The sequence below is a fragment of the Panicum virgatum genome, chromosome 8K, assembly GCF_016808335.1.
Source record: "Panicum virgatum strain AP13 chromosome 8K, P.virgatum_v5, whole genome shotgun sequence".
NCBI lineage: Eukaryota > Viridiplantae > Streptophyta > Magnoliopsida > Poales > Poaceae > Panicum > Panicum virgatum.
The window spans coordinates 14,755,580-14,781,510 of record NC_053143.1 but is presented as its reverse complement, the minus strand read 5'-3'; the positions used below and the strand labels follow the sequence as shown (position 1 = coordinate 14,781,510).

At 44.8% G+C, this 25,931-nt stretch overlaps 2 protein-coding genes, 1 long non-coding RNA gene and 1 pseudogene across 6 annotated transcripts; 1 reads left to right on the top strand and 3 right to left on the bottom strand.

The window, feature by feature from the left end:
* The first annotated feature begins 766 nt into the window (after positions 1-766).
* On the top strand, positions 767-5,330 carry LOC120644022 (annotated as a pseudogene).
* Positions 5,331-6,125: 795 nt separating this feature from the next.
* On the bottom strand, positions 6,126-6,499 carry LOC120644021. The gene is made up of 2 exons (XR_005663350.1): positions 6,464-6,499; positions 6,126-6,193 (listed from the first exon to the last, which is right to left on the bottom strand). It is a non-coding gene; the product is annotated as an uncharacterized LOC120644021 (long non-coding RNA).
* A 5,036-nt stretch (positions 6,500-11,535) lies between these two features.
* On the bottom strand, positions 11,536-13,086 carry LOC120644020. 2 transcript variants are annotated; one of them, XR_005663349.1, is made up of 4 exons: positions 12,963-13,086; positions 12,760-12,859; positions 12,607-12,667; positions 11,536-12,529 (listed from the first exon to the last, which is right to left on the bottom strand). XR_005663349.1 is itself a non-coding variant. In XM_039920554.1 (2 exons), exons 1-2 carry the CDS (start codon positions 12,636-12,638, stop codon positions 11,701-11,703), a joined length of 861 nt encoding a protein of 286 aa, XP_039776488.1. In that variant the 5' UTR covers positions 12,639-12,753; the 3' UTR covers positions 11,536-11,700. The 2 variants fall into 2 exon arrangements, 1 of the variants encoding a protein (XP_039776488.1); XM_039920554.1 differs by lacking the exons at positions 12,760-12,859; positions 12,963-13,086 and having other exon boundaries at positions 12,607-12,753.
* A 6,946-nt stretch (positions 13,087-20,032) lies between these two features.
* On the bottom strand, positions 20,033-23,947 carry LOC120644019 (glycerophosphodiester phosphodiesterase GDPD4-like). 3 transcript variants are annotated; one of them, XM_039920552.1, is made up of 10 exons: positions 23,677-23,947; positions 23,451-23,646; positions 23,233-23,319; positions 22,992-23,089; positions 22,013-22,077; positions 21,714-21,794; positions 21,430-21,522; positions 20,870-20,959; positions 20,636-20,763; positions 20,033-20,536 (listed from the first exon to the last, which is right to left on the bottom strand). In XM_039920552.1, exons 1-10 carry the CDS (start codon positions 23,930-23,932, stop codon positions 20,371-20,373), a joined length of 1,260 nt encoding a protein of 419 aa, XP_039776486.1. In that variant the 5' UTR covers positions 23,933-23,947; the 3' UTR covers positions 20,033-20,370. The 3 variants fall into 3 exon arrangements, 2 of the variants coding, with proteins under 2 accessions (XP_039776486.1, XP_039776487.1); XM_039920553.1 differs by having other exon boundaries at positions 22,013-22,073; positions 23,451-23,699; XR_005663348.1 differs by lacking the exons at positions 20,033-20,536; positions 21,430-21,522; positions 23,677-23,947 and having other exon boundaries at positions 20,631-20,763; positions 21,714-21,805; positions 22,013-23,089.
* Between the last annotated feature and the right edge of the window lie 1,984 nt (positions 23,948-25,931).

The window sequence follows — 25,931 nt, the reverse complement described above, 5'->3', positions numbered from 1 at the left end:
GTGCAATGTGAACGTCTACCCAGAGCTATCAATGGGAGATACTTGAAGAAATTATATCCTAGTGTTTGGCAAAGTGCGTGAAGACGAAGACGGACGGTATTGGATATCGCCCTTAGTTTTATTTTTAGAATTTGTGTGCTCTGTGTAAAACATGTACATCAGGATAGTTCTTGCTTTTTGGTTTGTGAAACTCACCAAAAATTAGGGGGCATATGTTGACAGCCAAATTTGACACCTGCTGAGGTCGACCGGTCTGACCGGTCGGGCCGACCGGTCAGACCGGTCTTGTCTGTACAGTCCGAGTAGAATTAGGGTTTTTGTAAAGAGTCCTCATGTAATCCTACTCGTGAAGGGGTACGTCTTCCACGGCCTATAAATATAAAGACTAAGGCCGATTGAGATTAATCCCAATCGATTCACACATTTATCCTTTACTTTTTACCTCTAAACCTTAATTTTTCCAATCTCATCTGCTGTTCTTCGCTCGTCTCCACGGTGTTCGATGGCGTTCTGAGTGGTCTGCCGACCTCAAAGCAACATTAGCTCCGACGGGGTCCCTCCCGAGCTCTTGGTTCTAGGTCTTCGCCGTCTTTCTGGAGTACCGGTCTGACCGGTCCGCTATAGCGGTCTAACCGGTCGGCGCAGGGAGGCTGCTGGTGTTAATTGTTTTGACGATCTTGCTGCGCGTTCTAGCGCATTCGAGTGTGTTGGTACAAATTATTGTCAACAACAGCTTATTCCATTCCAGTACCACAGTACCACCTCGCCTGCGTCTGCGTGCGAACAAAAGCCCAAACCCCCCCTCCCCTCTCCCTTTTGGCGATAAAGGTGACTGCCCGCCTCGATTCCTCCCCCAAAATCCTCCGTTGTCCAGCTGCCGATCCTGCTCTGCCGTGCGCTGCGCCGCCGGCGGCCGGAATCGCTCGCGCGGTGAGTGCGCTCCTTTCACCCCTCGAATTTCCTCGCCACGTGAACCCGTATTCCTAGCTGCATTTGTTGGAGCGGGGGATCAGATGACCCCCACGGCCGGATCTGCGGCAGCGTCGGCTCCGCCTTCCGCGGGCCGCGTCCTGGGGTTCTCTACTGCCGGCACCGGGGGTTGGCGGGTAGGGAAGCCGCCAGGGCCATGAGTCAGCGTCACGGTCAACGTGTCTGCGTGCAGTGGCGGAGCCGGAACAAAGAATTAGGGGGGGGGGCAACATTTGGTAATTGAGGTGCTAAAATAATAAATAGTGTCAAATTTACTATTCATCAAGTGGAAATTTTGCATGGCAAGGGGGGGCAATAGCCCACTTTTGCCTACACTTGGCTCCGCCACTGTCTGCGTGTGATTTGCCGGCCCAGTTGCCGGCTAGGCCGGAGACTTGGGCGCGGCGGGTGAGTGAGGCGAGCTTGATGGATCGGAGTGCAACTGGGTGGTGTTGGATCGGGACCTCCGAGCTGAGTGATTCCCTGTTTCGTATCTCTCCTGTGACGCCGTGATGCATGCTTTGTGTGGACGATGCCTAAATGTGGCATATGCAGCCTTGCATTAGTGTGCTAGCATAACATTATCACTGTTGGGAAGGTTTCTTGTGGGGCTCTCACTATACTGGATACAACGATTGGCTGGCTCGCGACGTAGTTTGTGGGTTGTGGAAATCGTCCTAAGAAATATTTTGCAGTAACTGGCTAGAACTGCGTTACACAATTCCAATTGTGCTAGACAACTCTCTATTCACCTGCCATGATTGTTCGTTTGATATCAGTTGAACATTTAGAATGGAAAATGTGGAAAAAACAAATCAAGAACCAAGTCTCGCAAGCAATCCTGCATCAGGGACCTGCTGTTGTTGGGAAAATATCCTTGCTTTGCCTTGTTATTGTTTGGCAAATCTCCCTACCTGCATTATCTGATGTCTTGATTAATGAAAAACATTGTTTTCCTTTTTTTAGTTTTGTATCTGCCTAATTCTTTTGTCCCAATTTATTGTAGGTATAAGCAGACAACAAGTTGACTTTCGAGGCAGTTGGATACTCGCAGAATAAGTGCACTAAGTGTCCCGTCACTCTCTCGTTGAGATGGCTACACAGTTGCCGTGCTTCACGCAGCTCAGTCCACCATCTTCTAGTTGGGGAAATGAAACTGGGAGCTGCAAGGTTACATCTGGTAGGACGTTGGTCAAAAGTACTCGTGCCTTGGGTCAATGTCACTTCAGGTGCTGTGCGAGTCCTCGCAGTGCCAACTCTCCCAAGAAGAAAGAATCGTTCCTTGACCTCCATCCAGAAGTGTCTCTTCTCCGTGGCGAGAAGAAGGCTGACGTTGTCGACTCAATGAAAGGCTCTTCTGATGGAAGTCCATTAGAAGGGCTGGGGGTGCCACCGGACCGGAATGATTATAATGAGGCTAAGATCAAGGTCGTCGGAGTAGGAGGTGGGGGTTCAAATGCAGTAAATAGGATGATGGAGAGTTCCATGAATGGTGTTGAGTTTTGGATAGTGAACACTGATGTGCAGGCCATAAGAATGTCCCCTGTGCTTCCACACAATAGGTTGCAGATTGGACAGGAGCTGACTCGAGGCCTGGGTGCGGGGGGAAACCGGAAACCCTGATATTGGGATGAATGCAGCGAAGGAGAGCTGCGAGTCCATACAAGAAGCACTGTTTGGTGCTGACATGGTTTTTGTGACGGTAAATTCTAAACCCACAGTGGGCTTGCATGTGAAATGATTATGATTTAGTACAAATAAGATTTGACAGCACATTTTTATCCCAAATTGCAGGCTGGAATGGGTGGAGGAACTGGGACTGGAGGTGCTCCTGTAATTGCTGGAATTGCCAAGTCCATGGGTATACTTACTGTCGGTATTGTCACAACACCTTTCTCATTTGAGGGGAGGAGGCGTGCGGTTCAAGCTCAGGAAGGAATTGCAGCCTTGAGAAATAGCGTGGACACCCTAATTGTCATCCCAAATGACAAGCTGTTGTCTGCTGTTTCTCCAAATACTCCTGTAACAGAAGCATTTAATCTGGCCGATGATATTCTTCAGCAAGGCATTCGTGGCATATCTGATATTATTACGGTTATCTGATGGTGATGTTAAGTTCAAAATCACCAAGTCAAACAACTGAATGTCAAGAGAATTTATACATTACAGAGACCTGATTTACAAAATTTAACTGCCTCTGCCTTTTCAGGTGCCTGGATTGGTTAATGTTGATTTTGCTGATGTGCGTGCCATCATGCAAAATGCAGAGTCATCTTTGATGGGTATAGGGACTGTTACAGGTATTACATTAGAAATAAGTTGTTTCTATATTAAAACATGTTCCTTGGCATGAATATGACTTATGTTAGTGTATGATCTTACTCCAGTAATTCTGCTAGTCGAATTCCTTTTAGTTATATTATTGACCTTTTGCATTCAGAAATTTTCTCACAATCTACAAGTTAGGAGAAGCATTGTTAGAGAAAGGAGTTGTTTGGTATAGCATGATGTTTAATAGTGTGTTAACATGGTAAATAGTACTGTGTATGCTACCAAAACTTGAATTGTAGGTTTTGTAGAGCCTCCAGATTGTTGTGCCCATGTGGGCATCAAGTAAAGACTACCAAGTGTTTTCTCCCATTTACAGTTTCTCTTTGCTCCCATTTACAGTTTCCATCAACTAACATGCAAAGTTATTTGCATGGATATACATCCTATTTCTTGTCAGATATTGATAGCGTAAAATTTCATCGGAGTTTTTGTCAACTAACATGCAAAGTTATTTGCCTGGATATACAACCTATTCTTGTCAGATATTAATAGCGTAAAATTTCATCAGACTTATATTTGATATATTTATGCAATCCCATGATGTTAATTGTCACATAGAAAGCAATGGATTTAATTTGGTTTGCTTGTTGCTATGCTGCACAATTTTCTCTACTTTCATGCAGAGGCCATACATGATGGTTGGATTTTACTTGTATGCTCATTTGCATGTCAAACTTTTCAGTAAAGTCAAGAGCTCTTAATGCCATCCAGTCACCACTGCTAGATATTGGAATTGAAAGAGCTACAGGCATCGTGTGGAATATCACTGGGGGAACTGACCTGACTTTTTTGAGGTTTGGTCCATCTATTTTCCTGTCTTTTAATCATAGCATGGATTGTTTGCTGACATAGGTTTTGTCAATCTGTGTATTCCTATGGTGCCATATATCTAAGCTAACATGATAAAATTGGGTCACAGAACTACCAGCAGTAAAATTGACATCAGGGAACCTTCTGTTTCATAAGATTACACACATTAAGCTTCTGAAGCTTACGCAATTCTGCATTGCTGAGATTAGATGTTGGTGCCTAGGCCCATGATCTGATGGTCTTGACACGCTTATTCACATGACGTCTTGAAAACAACCATTGAGCTTTTCCCCCTGAAAGTAGGGAAGGAACTCAACTTGCACACCTGCATGCTTTGCATTTGACTTTACTTGCACACCTGCTGCTGAAATAATCTACGACCTTGTTGATCCAAATGCTAATCTGATATTTGGTGCTGTCATAGACCCGTCACTCAGTGGTCAAGTAAGTCTTTAGTTTGTTTCAGTATAATATATCCAATCTGCATAAAGCGCCCCTATGCTTTGTGATTTACTGGAAAATGCTTTCAGTTGTGGCAAATGAGAAACACGATTTACTTCATCATTTTGTAAAATTTACTAGAAAATTCTTATTCATATAGTTTCATTCATGAAGGTGAGCATAACCTTGATTGCTACCGGCTTCAAACGGCAGGATGAACCTGAAGCGCCTCAAAGGTAATTCTTGTTAAATAACTAGGACCCTTAAGTTCTGTGAGAGGATTTTACGATCCGTTCTCACATTTGCTTGCAACTAAAGGGTGGCCAACAAATGCAAGGCGAGAATGGCCGACGGCCATCCTCCACACAAGGCAGCAATGTGGAGATCCCAGAGTTCCTTCGACGAAGAGGACCTTCTCGCTTCCCACGAGTTTGACTGTCCAGCCCAGCTCCCAGCCCCTGCACCTGCACCTGTATGATATACCCCTCTTAGGTCAGAATCAGATGGCTCCTGTAAGGCATCGAGCCTCTTAGTCTAGGTGTCGTCTCTAGTGTTTCTTTCTAGTTTTGTTTGCTCCTTTTGTGCCATATTTTTTTTTTCCAAATCCTAACGTCAATAATGTGTAGCTGCTATGAGCCCTCTAGTGCTATACTGCTATATGGTTTATAGGGTGCCCCCTCCCCCCCTAATTGCTTGTTATTACTCGTAATTTTTGGCCATCTACGAACTGGATCTGGATTGATGAAAAATATCTGGATGGCTTTTTTTTTTTTTATAAAGGCTGTTTGGTTTGTTGGCTATGTGGCTGTCGGTTTTGGAGATCCGGAGCCACAACACGGTAATTCTGTGCTCTATTGTTTGTTATATCTTAACCGTTGAGGCCCGATCCACTATACCACAGCCCCGATACACCAACTGATGATCTGTCGGTAAAAGCCGTTATACCGACGGACTATCAGTTGGTATAGATGTATACCGACACCACATATTTATCGTTGTAAGTGGCGTCGGTATAACTTATACCGACTGACATAGATATACCGACAGATAGTCTGTTTCCATACAAAGATATACCAACTAACATATATTTCCAACAGATGATCTGTTACAATGTTTATGACGACTGACAGTGAGTAGCTAAATTTCTTTAGCAACCAACAATCCAACGCTATGCATCCACAAAAAATAATATAATTAATCCCTCAACCATACAGCACCAATAATCTTTTGAAACAGTACATATCAAGCACACTTGGCTAAAGATATATAGATCATGTTTTTCATTTGAATCCAACAGATATCAAACATAGTATTGACTAAAATAGAGCTCATAGTTTTCATATGAATCATACATATATTCAACAATACATAATTGATTGGCAAAGCTTCATCATAGACATCATTTGTGATGTCTTTGTGCTCAAGTCAAGCTAGATAGTCTGTTGGGTTTGTCACAGACCACATTACAAGCAGCAGCCACATGCCCACATTTACAAAATAATAGAAGCCAGCCTAGATATTCCAAATGAGCACTACCCAAAATAAAAATGCCCATAAGCACTGCCCAAAATAAGTGTCCATGAGCGCTGATCCCCTTGTTGCTTACATGATCAACTATCATGCCACCTCTAAGACCTCCCACCTGAACAAGTTAAAAGTATGCTGAAAATTAACTTCAGGAACAAAAGGAAGAGTGAAAATTAATCTACAAAACTGTTGTATGTTGCTACAGCTAGCTGACTTGCCTACTCCTAGGAAAATTGGTTAATTAGTGCGCAATTCATACAACTAAGTGTACTTTCTTAATGGAATACTACAAATTCTAACACGCCCAAAGCTGGAACTAAAATGAGATCAAATAGTAATAGTAGAAGAGTGGGCTGTTTGCTGAAAGCAAAAATTCAGAAAATACCTGTTGTACCTTGGGTAGATTGTGATCCTTTGGTAATCTTCAACTGTCAGAAATATAAATAATTAATTAGGGGCTGCGGTCACTCTCATGACACATAAAAATTTTCACTCACATTTTTTTCTATGTGCATGAAGTCAAAATTGTGTCGCAGCATTAAATCTTTCCAATATGGAAGTACAAACCAAATAGATCTCCTTTTGAAAATGATTAATGGTTCCCCTTCCTTGCGTCTCTTGCTCGCTGATTTCTTTCCAGATGGATCTTTACCAAAATTTGTATTAAGTTCCTTAGTGCAGTCCAAAATTTCATCTCCAGAAAGTGGAGTAGGTGCTGGTCTAAACTCAGTACTACCAAACTTATCAGCATCAAACCTAAATGGGTGGTTGTAACACCCCGGGTGTTTAAAACACTAAACATAAAATATTAGACATAGCATCATGCATAATCATCAAGATTAAATTAGATAATGCATTTCTTGTATGTTTACAAATGCATGTGTATGTATGTGTATCTAGGTGTATGTGTGCAAGATATGTGTAGAATAGAGTGCTCATGTATTTTTCACCCTCACCATGAAATGACAAATAGAATGTAACGATATACACCCTAGGTGATGTTTAAAATTTTTGCAAGAATAATCAAATTCAAATTTTAAAGTGGTCACATGAAATGCTGAAATAATTCAAATCTTTACCAACATGCTTTAAAAATAATTTTCAAACCATAGCTCAACTAAACTTTTGCCCAAAACGAAAGTTGTAGAGTTTGACAAGATAAACAACTTTCATATTCAAAGTTTTTCAAGTTATAACATGAAATTTGGAGATAACCCCGAAAAACAGTGGGTTCATTAAACTTGCATTCAAATTTTAAACTTTCAAATCGTTGCTCAAATGAAGTTTTGACTGAAAGGAAAGTTGTAGGAATTTGAATTTTGAACAACTTTCGTGTTCAAAATTTTTCGAGTTTCCATTGAAATTTTTGAGTTTGAAACGAGTCAAATCGTTGACCTTTCTTTTTTTCTCTCTCTCTTCTCTCTTTCTCTCTCCCCTTTCCTCCTCTCTGCGCTCGCGGCAGGGCACTCGAGCACGAGCTCGCTGCGCCGCTGCACGCCGCGCTTGCTGCCCGGCCATGAGTGCAATCCCACTGACCTTCCTTCCCGTCCCGTCGAGCCTACCCTGCTGCTGACCCTCTGCTCCGTCGAGCACGCCACCAAGCGACGAGAGCTCGGCGACAACACCGTGGCGACGCCGCTGGCCATCAATGCCGATCCCAGCACCGCGTCCTCTACTTCGCCTGGCCGCACTGCGAAGCTCTGCCCTCTCTCATTTGCATCGCGGACCAGCACCTCGCCCCACCCCCTCTCCACTCTCGCGCGCCAGAGCTCGCCACAGCCGCCCGCCATGGCCGCCGCCCGAGCTCCACCGCCGAGCTCCCTTCTCCAGCCCTCCTCCGTCCAAGCCAACCCCCGAAACAGCATCCTCACCTCCCCCTGAAGCTCCACGGCGAGGTCCCGGCCGCCCATACCTACTGGAACGCCACCGCCGTCGTCATTCGCCGCCGCCGGAGCCGCTGCTCCTTGGAGCTCGCCCCTCCGGTCTCCCTCCGCCCAGAATGACCCCTCAGCTAGCTCCCCCTCGCCGCCCTGAACCTCCTGCACCCGGCCACCCCCTCCTTCCCCCGCCGGAACGCCGCCGCCGCAGGTCCAGTCCGCTGCCGGCCGCCCCTCTCCGCGGCGAGGCCATCACAGGCCACCATCTCGAGCCCCAAGCCCCTCCAAAGGTAGCTCTTGTGCCCCTCTCGCTTTTCCCCAGTGGGGCCCCCATCACCGGAGCCTCTCCTCGCCGGGAAAAGCTGCGCCGACCCTCCTCTGTTCCTGGTCCGACCAGGGACCTCGGGTTAAAAGAAAACAAAGTTCCAGGGGCCTAGATGCAAATGTTCGTTTCCTTTTTCTTTTGTTTTCAAAAACAGCAAACTTGTAAATTCCATATAAAATCGTAGAAAAATCAGAAAAATGAAAACTAAAATGTGTTGGAATCCTTAGATCAAAACCTACAACTTTTGTTACAGTCACATGTTCATATTATGCTTCTATTTTAATCTAGAATAAGGATTAGATTAAATAGCACACAAATGTATCTCCTGTTGTAGTCATGAACTAAGGCTAGTTTTTGGACAGTGTACTATACCCTAGATGAGTAGCTTACTGTAAAAATTTGATGACATTTTGACAAATCTAGATATATGTTTCATTAGATCTTGGGTTATGCCTATGTTAAATAGAATTAAATACACAGGGTTCTATTTTAGTTTTCCTGAGCTGAAATTTTTACAGAAGCCTTACTTTAGTTTCTAGATGCTACATAAAAATTTTGGGAATTTTTAGTAATGTATAACTAGTCCTTTTGATTTATTCATGAATAAATTTTTTAAATCAAAAACCCTAGTTTCCTTCATTAGAAAAATCTCATATTTTTACTAGAGCTTGGTTTTCAGAACATGATCATGCCTGTAAAATTTTAGCCACTGAAACTAAGTAGTTTACTCTATATATTTGTAGTTAGATAAATGCCTAGGAAAGGAATCTAGATTCCTATGCTTGCTGTATAGCTCAATAAATTATGAAAACTTTACCACAAGCTCATCTTAAGGAATTTAACCTACTGGTAAAATTTCATTACCAGAACTTGCATTCTTTACCCTAGAGTTTTGTTTTTGTACACTAGTAGTGATAGATTCATGAGTTTTTATGATTTATTGTTACATCAAATGACCTGAAAATTTTACTGCACACTAGTGACCCAGTAAAGCATCTCTCATAACAATATCAGCACCATTCTATGTTGTTAGCTTTAGTTGTAAGTTTTCCCTTGTTTTCCATGTGTTAATATGATGAAAGACACTTTTTCTGCATTTTTCTGTACTAATATAAACGAAAAACAACACACCCGGCTCTTTTATGAGTTAGTATAGATAAAATTACTACTCTATAAATGACTGCCCAGGAGATGTTAATTAAGAAGTTCACATCCAAACTCACATCATGTTGGACTACAACTTTATCGTGAAGGAAAAATAATAACATCTACATTGTTGAGCAACTCAAAACTGTGCATTCATACATATGCATTGTTGCATTTCATCTAGGTATGATAGATGAACCACGTGAAAGATGTGACGTTGGAGCCAAGCCAGAAGACGGTGAATGGTGGAAACATCCAGAAGATGGACGGATGGATCCTGATGTGCACGACCGAAGGAAGATGTTCGCCGAGCAGTTGTTCTCTAACTAACACTGACCTAGTGTTATTACTAGGCAAGCCCCGGAGCATGTCCTATCTACTGTAGATTTATGCAACTACTTATATTTCTATATACTTGTGCATTTACGTTTACAGGAGTTGATTGAAACCTTAGTTGCATGATCCTAGGTACCTATGCTTGAACACTAGATGGTTTAGGTCGCTAGTTGGCTAGGCTAATGGTTCGGTAGAAGTCGAGTGATTTCCTGTCACTCGCGAGAATTTTAGGAATTGAATGTCCACTACATACTGCAACTATAAGGCTCACGGGCGGGGTTGTGGTACTTGAGGTACCCCGTCTGTTTAGTGAAAAATGGATAAGGCCGCAGTGTGTGGTAGTGGTGGTTAAGCTTTTGAACGTACTAAGCACATGCCGAGAATATGGTAATCGGTAAGCTTAAGTACTGGATTGAACCGAGGCCGGAACATACTCCCCACCGTCTTGAACTTGTTCACATCTAGCTAATGGTGAGTATAGAGTCGTCGTACTGCTGTACTTGAGGGTGGTGGGCCTGTTCCGTGAATCGGGAATTGAAGGGAACTGTTGCGTGGGTGACTCTGTTCCCATGCGTGTGTTTAGGTCTGCCTGGCCAGGTTAACAAACTCGATTCGAATCGTCCGTCTCTCACGGATATTGAGACTGCTTAACCCTTTTGTCACATAGAGTAAGAAGTGAACAAGGATGATGATGAATATGGTTGTTTGGATGATGAAAGATAATTGTTTCCCACCATGTATGCTATTGGATAGATGCTCACTTAGAATGGTCAATGGAACTAGAATTTTGAAGCTAAAATTTGAAATTAAGGATTCACTCTTAGTTGCTTTCGGCGAAACAAACCCCTCCAGCCAAAAGCCTTGCATGTCTAGGTAGTGGGCTAAGTATACCCTTAGTCGGGTAAGCCTTGCTGAGTATTAGTATACTCAGCCTTGCTTGTGGCTCAACTTTGTTTTCAGGTGATACGTTTGAAGATCAGGTAGCTAGCTTGACTTGGCCGTGTACTTTACCCCCCCTGGTTGGTCAGTGGAGTGGGATCCGACTCCGGTCAACGATGACAGTGCCGAGTGATGTCATGTACGGGCTTCATCATGACATCATGGATCGTCGTTTAGAACTCGTTTTATTTTCGCTGCAGCGAACTCTGAATTACTTTTAATTTCGAACTTGGTTTGTAATATTTAAGTTAAGACTCTGTAATGTAATGTATCTGTGAAATGTTGTACTCTCTGGACTCACCTTCGTGTGGGTTGCATGTAAGCTTTGGGTTCGATCGACGCTCAGGTGGATTCTTCGGGACTTTACCCGACAGCACTGCCGAATTACTCCGTTTGAAGTGCGTGTTAGCCGGGATTATCTTTAAGATGATGGTTAGCGCACTTGAGCCGGATTAATTAGGGCGGTACTGCCACAGTGGTCTTCATGCAAGAATCTACGATGACCCATATAACAAGTCTTGCTACCATTACCAAGTTGAATTGAACAAGTATAGGAGTGGCAATCAGGACATGCTGCTTCACCAGCTGTAACAGATCTGGACACATAGCCTAAACCAGGGAAATCAGAAATAGTCCACAATACTGCTGCCCTCAACTGGAAGAACTCACCCTTCGAAGCATCATAAGTTCTAACTCCATTGTTAAACATATCCAACAAATCATAAACAAGTGGCTCAAAATAGACATCCATATCACTACTAGGACCATGTCTACCAGGAATCAACAAAGAAAGGATGAAATTAGATTGCTTCATGCACATTGAAGGTGGGAAATTGTAGGGAATACAAATACCAGGCCAAACACTATAGCTGACATTCATGGTTCTAAATGGATTAAAACCATCAGTGGCGAATGCTATACGGAGATTCCGGCTATCCATAGCAAATTCTGGATTTTTTTTATCAAAGTCCTTCCACAATGGTGAATCTGCAGGATGCCTTAGAAGTACATCTTTGTTTCGGCCTTCATCATGCACAGAAATAACCTTTGGAGACATTTCTTAATTGGGAAGTAGCGAAGAACCTTCCTAGGAACCTTATATGTTTGCTTTCCATCTAGACTCTTTCTTGCTGATTTCCACCGTGAAACCTTACATTTTGGGCATGAATTTAAATCTAAATTATCCTTCCAATATAGAATGCAATCATTTTCACAAGCATGGATACTAATGTACCCAATTCCAATGGATTTCACCAATTTCTTAGCCTCATGAAAATTTCTAGGGAGTGCTGAACCCTCAGGGAGTGCATCATTAAGCAGATCTAGCAGCATATTAAAAGATCTATCAGTCCATCCTCCTAGGAGTTTGAGGTGCAATAATCTAATAAGGAAATGTAGCTGTGTATATTTCTTGCAATTAGGGTATAACTCTTTGCTATTATCTGCCACCAACTTTTGAAGGGCAAGTAGCTCAGCGGAAGGTTCTAGAACAGAATTGTTGTCCTCAAAATCTCCTCTATCATCTAAACCAGCAGCTAGGTCTCTAAGCAAACAAGATATGTCATCATCCTCATTACATTGCTCGGTTACCTCAACACCATCAAAGTTCCCATGATTCACAGACGAGGTAGGTTCTCCATGCAAGTTCCATGTTGTGTACCCTTTTAGAAACCCATCACATATTAAGTGCTCACGTACAACACTTGCCACCTTCCAAAATGAGTTAACACACTTTTGACAAGGGCATAATATCTTGTTTCCTACCGCTGAATTTCTAAATGCAAAAGCTAGAAAACTGTTCACCCCTTGCAAGTATTCCTTGGTGTGCCTACATATGATTTTTTATGTCAATTCCCATGTTAACTACACATCAATTTTAATATTTGTGAAATAACCAGCTTGTACCTAGCATCATTGTTGATCCATGACTTATCCATGATGAGATCAATCGGATTTCAGATTATATCTTTTCGCATAGAGTGCAACCACAAAACATATCAGAAGCTTAAAACAAGGCAATGACAGTAATGCACTGGAATCGGAGAAGCACAATCATACCGTTACACAAGCTCCTTCACGCAAATACTTCTTGATAGGAGGTTAGCTGCTCCAAATATTGTAGATGTCGAGATAATGTCAATTGCTTTCGGCTACTGGTCTGCTCGTACAAATGTAATATGCATCAGGCATAAATTCAAAAAGGATCCACCATTACATATGGTACCCAAGAATTTTTGCTTCATATCTGAAATTCTCTTTACCATGTCCTGCAATATGAACCTGCGGTGAGCCAGCAGTGTCTCCGTAACCAAATCAGTGAAGGAAGCTCCAAGGAGGTGGCTGTGCGGAGATACAAAGTCAGATAGTCCACTCAAATTAAGCATGCAAGTTGCTGCTGAGCTTTTCAACAAAGAATATGTAAATTTAGAGCACATGCAACCGAGTTTAACCAGAAAACTTTTGAAATTAACCGCCCACTAGATTTTAGTTGATATTCATCCATGTCAAATACTAGCATTAAAGAGTACTAGTAATAGAGTATAAGAACATGGTACTATCAAGCCTAGTGTTTTAAAATTGAAGTCCAGTGTAGACCAAATCTGGATACAAATACTAAAAAAATACTACAAGTTGCTAGCAACTAAATATATGAACAAGATACTAGTAAACTCTGTGAATATATGAACAAGATACTAGTAAACTATGTATGTGGACTGAACCAATTTATTAGACTAAAGATTGCAGGATTCACATTGAGTACTGGCACTTGTGGTGATGGATGTGGCGGCCAACCAACTAAGTATAGGAAGATTGCAGGATAAACTCTGAAAAAGATTGCAAGTTGCAGGATTACCCCTTCTTGGACTAGGGTTGGCGGTGGTGGATGTAGCTAGGTGGTGGACTAGGGTTGGCGGCGCGGCTCCTGGACGCACTCGCGGCGCGGAGGCCCAGCTGCCGCGTCCTCTCCCGCGTGCGGCCCCGCCCCAGGGCACGCGGCTGTGCGGCTCCTCTCCCCTGGACGCGCTCGCGGCTCCGGTCTCCTGCTCTCCCGTGGGCGGCGGCTCCTGGACGGGACGGACGGCCGGCAGGAGTGCAAGGTCTTACGCGACGGTGAAGATTTGGGAGAGGAGCAGTTTGGCGGCTCGTGAGATTTGGGAGAGCAGAGGGGCAGGTGAAGATTCTGGGGAGTCGAGCGCGTGCACCAATTTTGGGAGAGCACCGAGCGCGCGTGGATGAGATTTGGGTTGGGGCGACTGCGCGGCGGGGGGGAAATTTGGGGAAGACAGGGCGAGGGCGCGGGGATTAGGGTTTTGCAGAGCTGACCGGTGGGCTCCCAAGGAAAAATTGCGCGCGAGAGCAGACGATGGGCCTGCATGTATGCCGACAGATGGTTTGAGGCCCATATTAGCTTTTGCCGACACTCCGTTCGATGGTATATCTGAATAGAAACACCAACTGATGGTCAGTCGTTAAAACTTAAATTGCCGACTGACAGACTGTTATAAAGTTTTACCGACTGATAGTTCGTCGCTATTCTGGTACTTTTGCCAACACACGTCCGATGGGATTTTTGGGCTGTGGTATAGTGATCAACCGGTTCAGATTATGCATTAGTAGTGCAGATAACTGTTGGGACTCTGATATGTCGGCAGTTTTGTTTTAAAAGGTCGATCAGCGGCAGTTTTGTTTTAAAAGGTCGATCAGCGGTAAGGGAGATAATAAAGTTCAGTTTGTTGTCTTTTGGGTTCGCTAGTTTAATCATGCCATTTGGATTATAAAGAAAGACTTCACTCAACCCAGACGCGTTTTACGCGTTTGGCAGCCTTTGTGTTGGTATTTCTTTGAAAACTTGAGGGTTCCATACAAATTTGAAGCAACTACCATTGGGAATTGGGATACCACCCATCCGAACAGCACCTGAGCCACTTTAGCGTCAAACTCTGCGGGCGCACGCACGTGCACAGAAGCAGCAGGCCTAAGGCTCTCCGCACTCGTCACTCTCCAAATTCACTCTCTAAAAAGAATATTTTTGTCTGGTCATCGAGATTCTCTTCTCTATATTTAGTTTCTCCGCGTTCATTCACTCTCTATATCTACTCTCTATACCAACTGCTAGCCGTGGGACCCACACGCCAGATTTTTTTATCTCTTTCTTTTTACCTTTTCCATTCTCTCTCTTCCTCCCATTCTCTCTCTCCCCGCATCTGGACCTCGGCGCCCCCGGTGACCTCAGGGCGGAGCAGGGGCCCCTGCCCCCCCCCCCCCCCCGGCGGCGCCCGCCCTGCCCCCCGGCCGGGGCTCTCGCCGCGGGGCGCCCCTCCCTTGGCGAGCAGGCGGGCGGCGCGATCGGCCGAGCGGGCCCTCCCCTGCGACTGCGAGCGGCGCCCGCGTCCGCCCCTCCCCGACGGCATCCCCTTCCTCCCCCTCCCTCGCCAGGTCTTCTCCCTCCTCCCTCGTGGTAGCCATGGCGGCGCGGCGGCAGTGCCCCGCGTGTTGGCCATGGAGGCGGCGGGCGGTGGAGCTCGCGCACGCGGTGGCCGGAGCGGGCGGCGAGCTGGGTGGCGCGGAGCCCATGGCGCGACGAGGCGGCCTCCACCGGCGGCCCGTGGCCTGCCCCTCCCCTGCTTCGCCTCCGCCGGCGAGACGCAGCCCCCGGTGGCGGGACGGTGCGGGCGAGCGCAGTGGGGCACGGGAGCGCGAGGAAGGTGGGCGGGAAGAGGCGGTGACGGAGGTCTGGAGGCGAACCGGCGAGGTGGAGCGCCCGCGGCGTGGCTAAACCACCTCGACCCGGCGCAAGGGCCTCCTCGGCGCCGCGGACCAGGGCCCTTGCCAGCCGTCCTTGTGCCGGGCGTCCATCCGTGCGTCCGCCACGCTCTGCCTCGCCGCGAGCTCTCCCAGCGACGGTGGTGGACGGGATCCGGCGGCGCTCCCGTTGGAGGGGTCGTGGCATCGTGCGCGAGCGGTGTTCGTCCCTGCACCCGGCAGCAGATCTCCGCGCGCGTGGGCGGCCGCCCGTCCCCGTCCCTGCCCCTGCCCCCGGCGGCGGAGCTCAGCGCGCGTGGGCGTCCCCCGCGGCGCATGAGGACGCGACGGAGCGAGAGGGCGAGGGCGGACTCGGCCTCGAGCTCCGCGGCACGCGGCGGGGGCGAGGCAGCCTCAAGCCTGGGCGGGTGGGCAGCGGTGGTGCCGGGCTCAACTGCCGTGCACGCCGTCGAGGCGCTGGGCGGCACTCACGCGGCCCGCGATGGGCAACGGCAGCGGCGGGCGGCGCGTCGCCACGGCGGGGCTCCGGCTAGGCGGCCCCTGCTCCGTGGCGAGGCGGCGGGCGGCCAGCCCCTCCGAGTCACGACGGCGTGAAGCTGTTGGGCAGCGCGGGCCCGGTGCCACGGTGGCGGCGTAGCGCGAGGCCGCTACGAGTGCTCGATTTGGCGAGCCGCTCGCCGTCCGCAACGATTGCGGACGTTATAGCGCACCCCGCTGCAGCGATTTCTTGCGCTAAAGCGCACTGCAAAGGGGATACAGAGCGAGTTGGAGTACCCACTGCGGACAGCCTAACAAGCTTGTTGGGCCTTTGTTAGCTAGTGGGCCTATTTTTTACTTTCCTTTTTTTCCTTTTGCTTTCCTTCTTCCTTTTCTTTTTCTTTGTATATTTTTCTTGAAATCTTCCTTTTATTGCAATAAGTTGGTATATTCAAAAATGAAAACTACCGTTAAAACCACTTGGAGGACTGAATATGTTTGGTTTCAATAGTTGGATGGTCAAAGATACAAGGTTTTGGAGTTCGATGGTCCAATCCGAACTCGGATGATAGTTCGATGATCAAATTTGACTTTTTCCTTTTTGTTATTATAATAGTAATTATCTATCCTTCCATAGTTTTTTTTTGGATTGGTCAGTTGTGAAAAATTATTGTTCTATAGTATGAGTTTTTTTTGGATTGGTCAGTTGTGAAAAATTATTGTTCTATAGTATGTTTTCTATTGTTCTAGTCGTTAAAAATCATTGCATAGTAGTATATTTTGTATTATTTTCGTGGGTCCTCGCATTTGTCTGGAGAATGAAGAGCATGATTAGGCAGAGCATGAAGATGATCAGAACGAACTACTCTACCGTGGACCGGGCTTTGTTGCGCGCAGTGACAGCACATCATGTGACCAAACCACTGAGACCACCCTTTCTGTCAACCAATTAGCCTTTTGTGAACTTGTGAACTTGCCAGTAAGCATCTATTGCTTTTGGCGGATGGTTGTGTCTTCGAATATGGCACGTAATGTGGGAGACGTGAATGTTAATCTCTCCAATTTTTTTAAGCTGGAAATCTGAACGTGCATGTGGTGGACCTGCCCCACAGCGTGCAGTTTTTCCCTCTCTAGAACAATGTTTGTGGGCTCTACAATCATCGGATAATGAGTAAGCAGCGCACAAATGCACAATGCATATCTAAGGTCTCCCAGCATCATGGGAAATTTTGGTATGAGAAAATATGCTTCAGTAAGATGCCGCAACCACCCTGTTTTTCTTTTTTTTTAATCAAAATAGCCAATATGCAGATCAGTTTCAGCAGTCTGGATCAGGTCAATTCAGCTGCAAACAAGCCGCACTGTCAAATAGAAAAAGTCCCAAATTGGGATGCATGAACACAAGTGCACAACATGGATGAAAAACCCAGACCCTGCCTCGCATACCAAGATTGCATTCATATCATCACAGATGCCAATCGCACAGCATAACTTGAAACTCTAAATCAAAATTTAAGCATCCCAGCGACCCCCCCCCCCCCCCCCCCCCCCCAAAACCAAAACCTACGCCTGAGAATTGATTTCGATGCCAAAATGGGAACAAAGGCGATGGCCGCCAGGTCAAGATCGAAGCGCGCGTTAGAGGGCTTACCATGCCGTGGCCGGTGGGATCGACGCCTCTCCCGGTGGATGCTCGCCGTGGCCCTCGCGCGCGTCGGCTGTGGCCGGCGGCCGCGTCGTCAATGAAGAATGCAAATCCCGGGCACTCGAAAGAGCTGGACTCCCTAACGCAGCTGGGCTGAAGATGGGCCATCGATGCGGCCCATTTACTGTGAATGGGCTCGCAGTCCTTTACGTTTTAAGATGAATCGCGGGCCTTCTTAATCCTGGCCCTAGAAAAAGGCAAACAGGCCTAAAATGTCGAGATAGAACATATTTATTCGTACCTCAATCTGTTACGTACCCGTAAAAGGGCAGGTAGCCTAATGGTTATAAGAGTCTCGGTAACATCTGACGTTCTGGGTTCGACTCCTTATGAAAGTGAATATTCTGGGATTTAACGGCGTTGTGCAGGCGATGTTTCCGTCGACAGCAAGGCGTCTGTGGTGACTTTGGCGTTCTCGAGGATTTTCCGGCTCAGTCTTCGAAGATACTCAGCAAGTCGGCTGTGGTGACTTCGGTGTTCTCGAGGATTTTCCGGCTCAGTCTTCGAAGATACTCATAGGGGTAGGGTTTGCGTACGCATGTTTATAGGTGTGAGTGTCTCAGTTGTACTGTGTAATCTAAAAAAAACCAATCTAGTACCCCAATTCTTATTTTTCGATAAGTCAAGCATTTTAAATTTTGACTAAAGTTATATAAAAATAATAACATTTACAATACAAAATAAGTACAGTTAGATTAGTTATAGAATATATTTTTATAATAAATTTATTTGGGACATAATCTCTAATATTATTTACTATAAATTTGGTCAAACTTAAATTTGTTTGACTGGCACAGATCCAAAATTGCATTCTTTTGTGGATGGATGAAGTACCAATCTAGTACCCTTACCTTGATATTCGTGTCTTTTGAAACGATTAGTCGAACAAAGCTTTCTTCGCCTCGGCCTATTTTCCAGCTCCATATTTAGATGCGCTTGTCTTGAAAAGGTAGTCACGAAGAACCATTTCATATGAGACTTTAGGAATTGTGTTCACAATTTTTTTGATACAGCACCTCTTTTCATTTGTAGTAGCGTGGAACACAAATTATGTCACAAATATAAGAAGGCATACTCTGAAATTACCAACCGAGCATCACACTTCACAATGGGTTCTTGGATAAAGGTAAAACTGGGTGTGTGGTTTTGAGCTATCACTCCCGGAGCCCTGGTTCTTAACTCAAACTGGATGTGACAACTGACAACGGATGCGTATTTCCAGTGTACCACTTCCCATGGGAGAGTATAAAATCAAGTTTAGGATGGAACACATTTTTTCAATCTCTCCCGTGTTTAATTCCTATAGCTTGAAAAAATCCTGCTTCATAGGATTCCTATCCAATTAGAATAATCCTATGTTTCTAATAGCTTGCACTTGGTATGTTTCCTAATGTGAACTTGGCCACCGGGTCCAAACTGCAGAAACTATAGAATGACATCATCATCACTGCTATCATCAACAATTTTGGGGACACAACTAGAAGCAGAGCATTGTCTACTCTGATGGTGAGGAAATACAGTGGCAGTAGAATCTACAATGACCATAGGTGTTAGGATGGACCTAGGGAGAAAGAAGCATGTTGATGAAGAAGAAATCGGGCACCATTAGCGATAGCAACGTGCATGCACAAACCCGCTAGGATTTTTCGCCCCGAACATGTGGCCATCAAAATTACTTAAGCTTGTTAAAAATCAAGCTGTTTTTTTATGATATGGCACTGAATTAATGAGGAGAGAGATGAAATGAGTATCATCAAGATGAAATCATGTATGCACGATTACTAACTTTTGATGAGTCTTAGAATTAAATGTGATGAGAACCTATGAAATAGCAAGCGTGAAACAATATATTATGGAGTGATTTTCATCTATGGTTTTGTTTGTGTTTTGTTGATGTAACAACTAAATGAAACTACCGATTGGTATTTGCCTTAGGGCTAGTTTCGTCCACAGACCAAATATCTATATGACCAACCGTAACTTTTAACAGAACAGAATAACAGATCTAACAGAAGTGCTAGAAAAGATACGCAAGATATATTTCAGTGCCAAATAAGGGAGGCAAATTTTTTTAGTGCTATATAGGGAACCGAGATTTTATCCAATGCTATATAGGAAATTTTCTCAATTTTAGGATTGCATTATTTTTGGGATGGATGGAATAGGATCTTAGTTTGTATGATAAATTAAAGTTCTCTGCTTTTCGCTAAAATGGAAACAAAATGGCTTACCCACCCTCAGTCCTTCCGTGGCTTCAGATATGAGAGTTCTTGAGTCTTGGACTTGGAGCTGAGCTCCCCCCAAAAAGATCATAATATAGCAAAAACAAAACGTGGAACACAAGGTAAACACCATTGGCGATCATCACATGATCTTCAGCAAAAATGATAGATTCCCTAGGTATATATATGCATCAAAAGTTGAGAAACGTACTTGAAATTCGATCGTTAAAGCATGATCCTATGAAGCAATGATAATATTGTCACAATGTCACTGTGACTTGATCTGTTCCACCAGAGCGGTAAAATAAAACCAAAAAAAGATCCAATGGCAAGTTAACTATAGTTTGTTAAGGCCTGTCTAAACGATCTATCAAAGTGTAAAAGTTAAAATAAATCATCATCTAATTTATATAAAAAAAATTCTAACTCTTTTTGTTACCAAACCTGCAGTGATGGTACCAAACCTGCAGTTATGGTAATGTGCACTAAGAATTAGAAATCCTATGGTAAGGCAAAACCATCTTCCATGCACTCAGTTCTTGTCTCATGCATAAGCTGCTGCAGGAGGGAAGGGTTGCTGGTCACAATGGCATCAACATGCTCAGATAGCATCTTCTCCATGGAGTTGGTATCGTCAACAGTCCATGCAAAAACTTTTTTATCATGTCTGTTTTCAAATCCAAGAAGCTTAAGTTCAGTTTGTACAAGCAAATTGCAAACAGGGGGAAAACAGAGAGATCTAACATGAGGTATCCGATGCACTTGCCTCCGCATGACCTTCATGACTTTTTCGTGGATCAAATGATGATATACACCAGCAACTTTAGCCCCTTCAAGCCGCACCAACTCAATTCTTCTACCAGTGGATTTATCAACCATAACAATATAACCAACCTATAAGAGATGAGCCACCTATTGAAACGTACGGGGCATGTGGTCGTAGGCACAGGTAATAGATGGATCATTCGAATAAACAAATGCAAAAGAGAGAATAATGTACCACAACATCTTTAGACAACTTGATCATCTCTCGCCCTAGGTCATCACTTTTTGCCCACAGAAGACAATTTTTGCAATTTATTCTCTTCAGCTGCAATAAGGAACAAAAAGAAGAAGGAAATTGAATCATGAAAGGTTTTCAAAAACATTCTGCAAAAATTGCAACATTTCAGACTGATGAAGTCAAATGACAAATCACTGAAACAGATAACAGCACACAAATTAGGCAAGATTAGCTGGAAATCTACAAGGATGGAATCACATGAAGCCGTACCATGGATTAAGACGACATTCCTTGAAGCAACATGTGATCAATTACAAGGAAATTCAACAATGTTACTTGCTATAGACACAGCATTTGGCCATAAATCGTTTATCACAATTAATAATTGGTTCAAACTAATTACAACTAAGCTCTAGAAAATTGATGATATGATGCAGATAAGCTAGGTGCATCAGTTATTTGTGAAGAACCAAGAGGTACAAGAATAGTAACTAAACAGCTCATGCTATTTAAAGCATGTCATTAGGCAAAACAAGACATGACATAGGAAAACTTACAAGAGACAATACATCTTCAGCTAAACCTTTCTCAAATGAAGGTGGGCCAACTTTCACATCCAAAATCACCTGCCGAACCGACTGTGATATCATCTGTATGAGGGAAAACAGTTCATACATGTAAACAATTAAATCTATACTCAATTATCCAGTAAAGCTTAATATGCTTATGGAAAAGCTTTCACAGTTTCAGACAAGTAGCTTAAAGCTTAAGTGATTACACGGACTACCAATCGAGAAGTACCAAATTTCCTACAACTTAAAATGGTTGGATCAATGCTTACTGCCAGAGCATCTTCTGCTTTAGGAACATCCTCGTTTCGGACACTTTTCGATAACTGAAACCTTGTACTTAGTGCTTTTATCTACAAAACAACTAAATGATAACTCCATTAGCTAACAGCTCCAAAATGAGTCAATGATCATGAAATGTCTAAGGAAACATAAATGAAACAAAAAAAATGAGGCAACTTCAATCCATATACTCCAATCAGTCATTTAGCAGATTGGTTTGAGCAAAACTAAAATAAGAACAGGAATTTTAGGATGTTATGGTAAGATTAAAACTACAAAAATCAGTCACCTCATCTGTGCTCCAGTGGCCAACTTTGGCAGTGGAATCACCAGACATTTTTTGCAGATCCCTGCCTGTGTCAATTGTGCATTAGGTCCAGGCATGTTGTTACAAAGAAAAAGAAGCATGGTAATAGATGCATTCACCATACTGAACATTCAAAAATGCTTTCCCAAGCTAATATTTTATGAATTTTCCATATATTTCACAATTGACAGTAGCAGGAGGGTTATCCCCAACCCCCAACCATATCATGGCCTCGTGCTCATGGTTATAGGTAGTAAGAACTATGAACACAAAATAAGAAAGTAATCGTACGCTTCCCGGCAATCCCTTCCAAAAACTAAGGTGTGCATAATTCTCGAAACAAACCAGCCATATGCCAATGAGTAATAGGCAGATAAAACTGTTTCCAGTTAGATGCCTTCTTAACCCCATTAGTTAGACATATTTGCAGTTTAATATTAAAACAGCTTAGATTTATAATGTAATGAGATGGTAAGCGCAATATGTACTATGCAGGCAGTTTTCACCACCCATCCTATTTAATGATAAGTTTTCATTGCCTTTGTTTGCAGACTATTCCATATACATAAATGCATCAATATGGTTGTAAAAATCATCTCTAAGAGGATTCCATGGCAACCCATCCATGTAACATGAATTGTTTCGAGGTACCCTGTTTACACTTGGCAAGAGCATGCATTTTTCCATGACACTAACGTCAACATATCATGTAACACCAAAGGGCGAATTTCTAAACAGAACACTGATCCATCAAGTACTATTGGTATTTTAGCTTGTATCTCCAGTTCTATTAAAAACAAGCCGTACGCATTTACAGATATAGCATCTTTTTTTTTCTCTCTCTAATATGCAGGCTCACAGATATAACATCAGATGCCGATTTCTGCTATTTAATAAATCAATCATCAAATGTAAGCAAATAATTTATTACACCACCCCAGCAAAGTGGCAATTCAATCACCTGTCGTGCAGCGCGAAGAGCACGCCGTCGGAGGACCTCGAGATGTCCACCTCCACGCAGTCGACCCGCGCGTCCAGAGCCATCCGAAACGCTTCCATCTGAACCACGAGATCCGCCACCACGAAACCAAGTCTCGTCAAAACATTTACCTCAGCTCAGAAAACATGGGGGAAATCCACTTGTCAGAGAAACAAAATCGAATTCACAGGGAGCGCGCATCCGTCTCCCCTGGGAAACCCACCGAGTTGGGAAACGCGTTGGTGGAGTCGCCGCCGTGCGCGCACACCATGGGCGGGCTCGTGATCCACCCGCACTTCCTCTCGCGCATCTGCAAGCCAGCAAACCAAAAGGGGTGTAGCAAACGTGACACCGAAGGAACGCAATAAATAGAATCAGTTGGAATCCCCGAGCGTGGAAGGGTTGTCTCCAGTTCGAGAACCGAGGGGACGGGGGACGCACGCGGTGGAAGCGGCGGAGGCGGAGGTGGAAGAAGGCCGGCGGGACGAGGGAGAATAGCGCGAGTAGGAGGAGCAGCCGGAGGAGACGGCTCGCCGGGAGGAGACGGTGAAGGCGGGCGAAGAGGGGGCTCGCCGGAGCGGAGGAGCGCTTGGCGGCGGGGAAGAGGGGGAGCGGCGGCGGCTGCCGCCGGCGGCCGAGGAGCCCCCTCATTCTTTCTCTGGGTGCGCTTCTCCCCTGTGCACTCCGAAGGCAAAAGGTGAAGAAACGATGCTGAGATCTATTCCGAAAAGACAATGTTCCAGCCCAGCCCAGCCCAGCCCATTTGGCAATTTAAGCCCATAACTTCGGAATACGGCAAAGTTGCATTTCCATATACCATGCAAATTCACAGCATGAGAGGATGCGGATCCATCTATTTTTGGGGGAAAAAGTTTGAAGCATATAACATGCCATACACGTACGCACTGGATTACACATTTCATCACAAAGATACAATGGACCTCAAATTCTACAGCATTGCCCCTCAATCCTGCATTCTTTTTTTAACGCAAATGGCAGGAGCTATGCCTTTCAATTAAGAGGTAAAGAAAGTTTTGAGAGTACACATGACATCATGGCCACCGAAAACAAGAGAAGAGAAACACCCTGTCTAGCACTCCACACGACACAACACACAGTAGTCTCGCTCAAGATTTTGCTAGTGTGTTGTGAAAGCCTGTTTAAACTCCTTTAAACTCTCCTTTGTTTTACTTGCCACCTGCTGGGCCGATAGTTACTTCTGCTCAAAAATCCGACGATTGCGTTCCTTCCAAACATTCCACATAATATATATGGCCATTCCATTGAAGGATCGTCTGCTTTCTTTTGGTACTAATTTATTCACCGCCTCCCACCAATCATTGATGCTGTCGAAACTTGTTGGAAGAGCTTGCTGGAAGGTGTTGAGGCCCTCCCATATTGACACGTGGCTCCAAACCACTTGAGCAAATGGGCATGTGAGGCAGAGGTGCATCCCTGTTTCCATTGGCCCATTACAAAGAACACAAGAATTTTAGTGTGGCCACCCTCTGAGCGCCAAGTTATCTGAGGTGAGGATCTTGTTCTAGATTAGTATCCATGCGAAAAGCTTGCATTTATTCTCAGCATGCGCGCGCCAAATGAGCTTAGTGTGGTGGCGATTATATGACCCAATGAATTGGGCACGATAGGCAGATTGCGTGGTGCATTGACCGTCGGCTGTCCATTTCCACTTAATTTGGTCCTCAATATCTGGCTGCAAATGAACTTGCTGCACACGTATCCAAAGGGAGACAAATTCCTCAATATGTGTGTCGGTCGTTATTTTGTTACGTAGAGCCCTGATCCAAGAGTTATTTCTCAACTCTTGTTCAACAGTTTTATTTTTCCTTCTGACCAATTCGAAGAGGTGTGGAACAAGAAATTTTGAGGCCTCACCATCTAGTCAGCTGTGGTGCCAGAACTTCATTTTCTTTCCATTGCCAACTGAAACATTGGTGGAGGCATTGAAGAGGAAGCAGTCTGACGCATTGCATGGTACTTCTGAACCGGCCCAAGGCTTGTCATCCAGCGTCCATTCTTGCCACAACCATCGCAGATGCAGGGCTCGCCCAAATCTGTCGAGGTCTAGTACACCAAGTCCACCCAAATCTTTAGGTTGGCTGACGGTGGGCCAGTTTACTAAACAGTGTCCCCCATTAGTGTTGTCATCCCCCTTCCAAAGGAAGGAGCGACGGATCTTGTCGATTTGTTTCCTTGCCCAAGTTGCTAGAGGAAAGATGGTGAGATGATAGGTCGGCATGGATGACAGTACTGAGGTGACAAGAGTTAGTCTCCCAGCCCGATTGAGAAGACGACCCTTCCAGCCAGGAAGGCATTGACCTATCTTCTTGATGAGGGGCTGAACATGTATCTTCTGCAGGGGTCGGGTGTGTAGCTGGAGACCAAGGTAGCGGCATGGGAAGATGCCACGAGAACCCGGAAATGGTTGTAACACATGATCTAGATCAATGCTTTCACACCTGATTGGATGTATGGAGCTTTTCTCAAGGTTTGTGACCAAACCCGCGACTTCACCAAACATTTTGAGGATGTCCTTCATTGCTTGCAAGTCTTGTCGGTTTGGATTTAGGAAAATTGCCGCATCATCAGCATACAATGAGGTTCTCAGTTTTGCTGTTGTGAGTGTTAGTGGTGTGAGGATGCCATGTTGCGTCGCTAGATCGAGTATCTTTTGCAGTGGGTCAATGGCTAGAATGAACAACATGGGCGAAAGCAGGTCACCTTGTCGCACTCCACACATGTGGGTGAAGCTGCTACCTTGCCGACTGTTGAGAAGTGCTCGAGACGTGGCCGTGCCAAAGAGAATGGAATTCCACTCTTGCCATTTCAGTCCAAACCCAAAGCTTGCATGACCTCCAGCATGTAGCTCCAATTTACAGTGTCGAAGGCTTTTTGTATGTC

Coding starts and splice junctions, on each gene's coding strand:
- LOC120644020 (XM_039920554.1), bottom strand. CDS start 12,638: ATGGATAAGTCATGGATCAACAATGATGCTAG. Junction 12,530..12,606: donor TGGATCAACAATGATGCTAG/GTACAAGCTGGT, acceptor AATCATATGTAG/GCACACCAAGGAATACTTGC.
- LOC120644019 (XM_039920552.1), bottom strand. CDS start 23,932: ATGAAATGTGTAATCCAGTGCGTACGTGTATGGCATGTTATATGCTTC. Junction 21,795..22,012: donor GCCACTGGAGCACAGATGAG/GTGACTGATTTT, acceptor GTTGTTTTGTAG/ATAAAAGCACTAAGTACAAG. Junction 21,523..21,713: donor AAGCAGAAGATGCTCTGGCA/GTAAGCATTGAT, acceptor TCCCTCATACAG/ATGATATCACAGTCGGTTCG.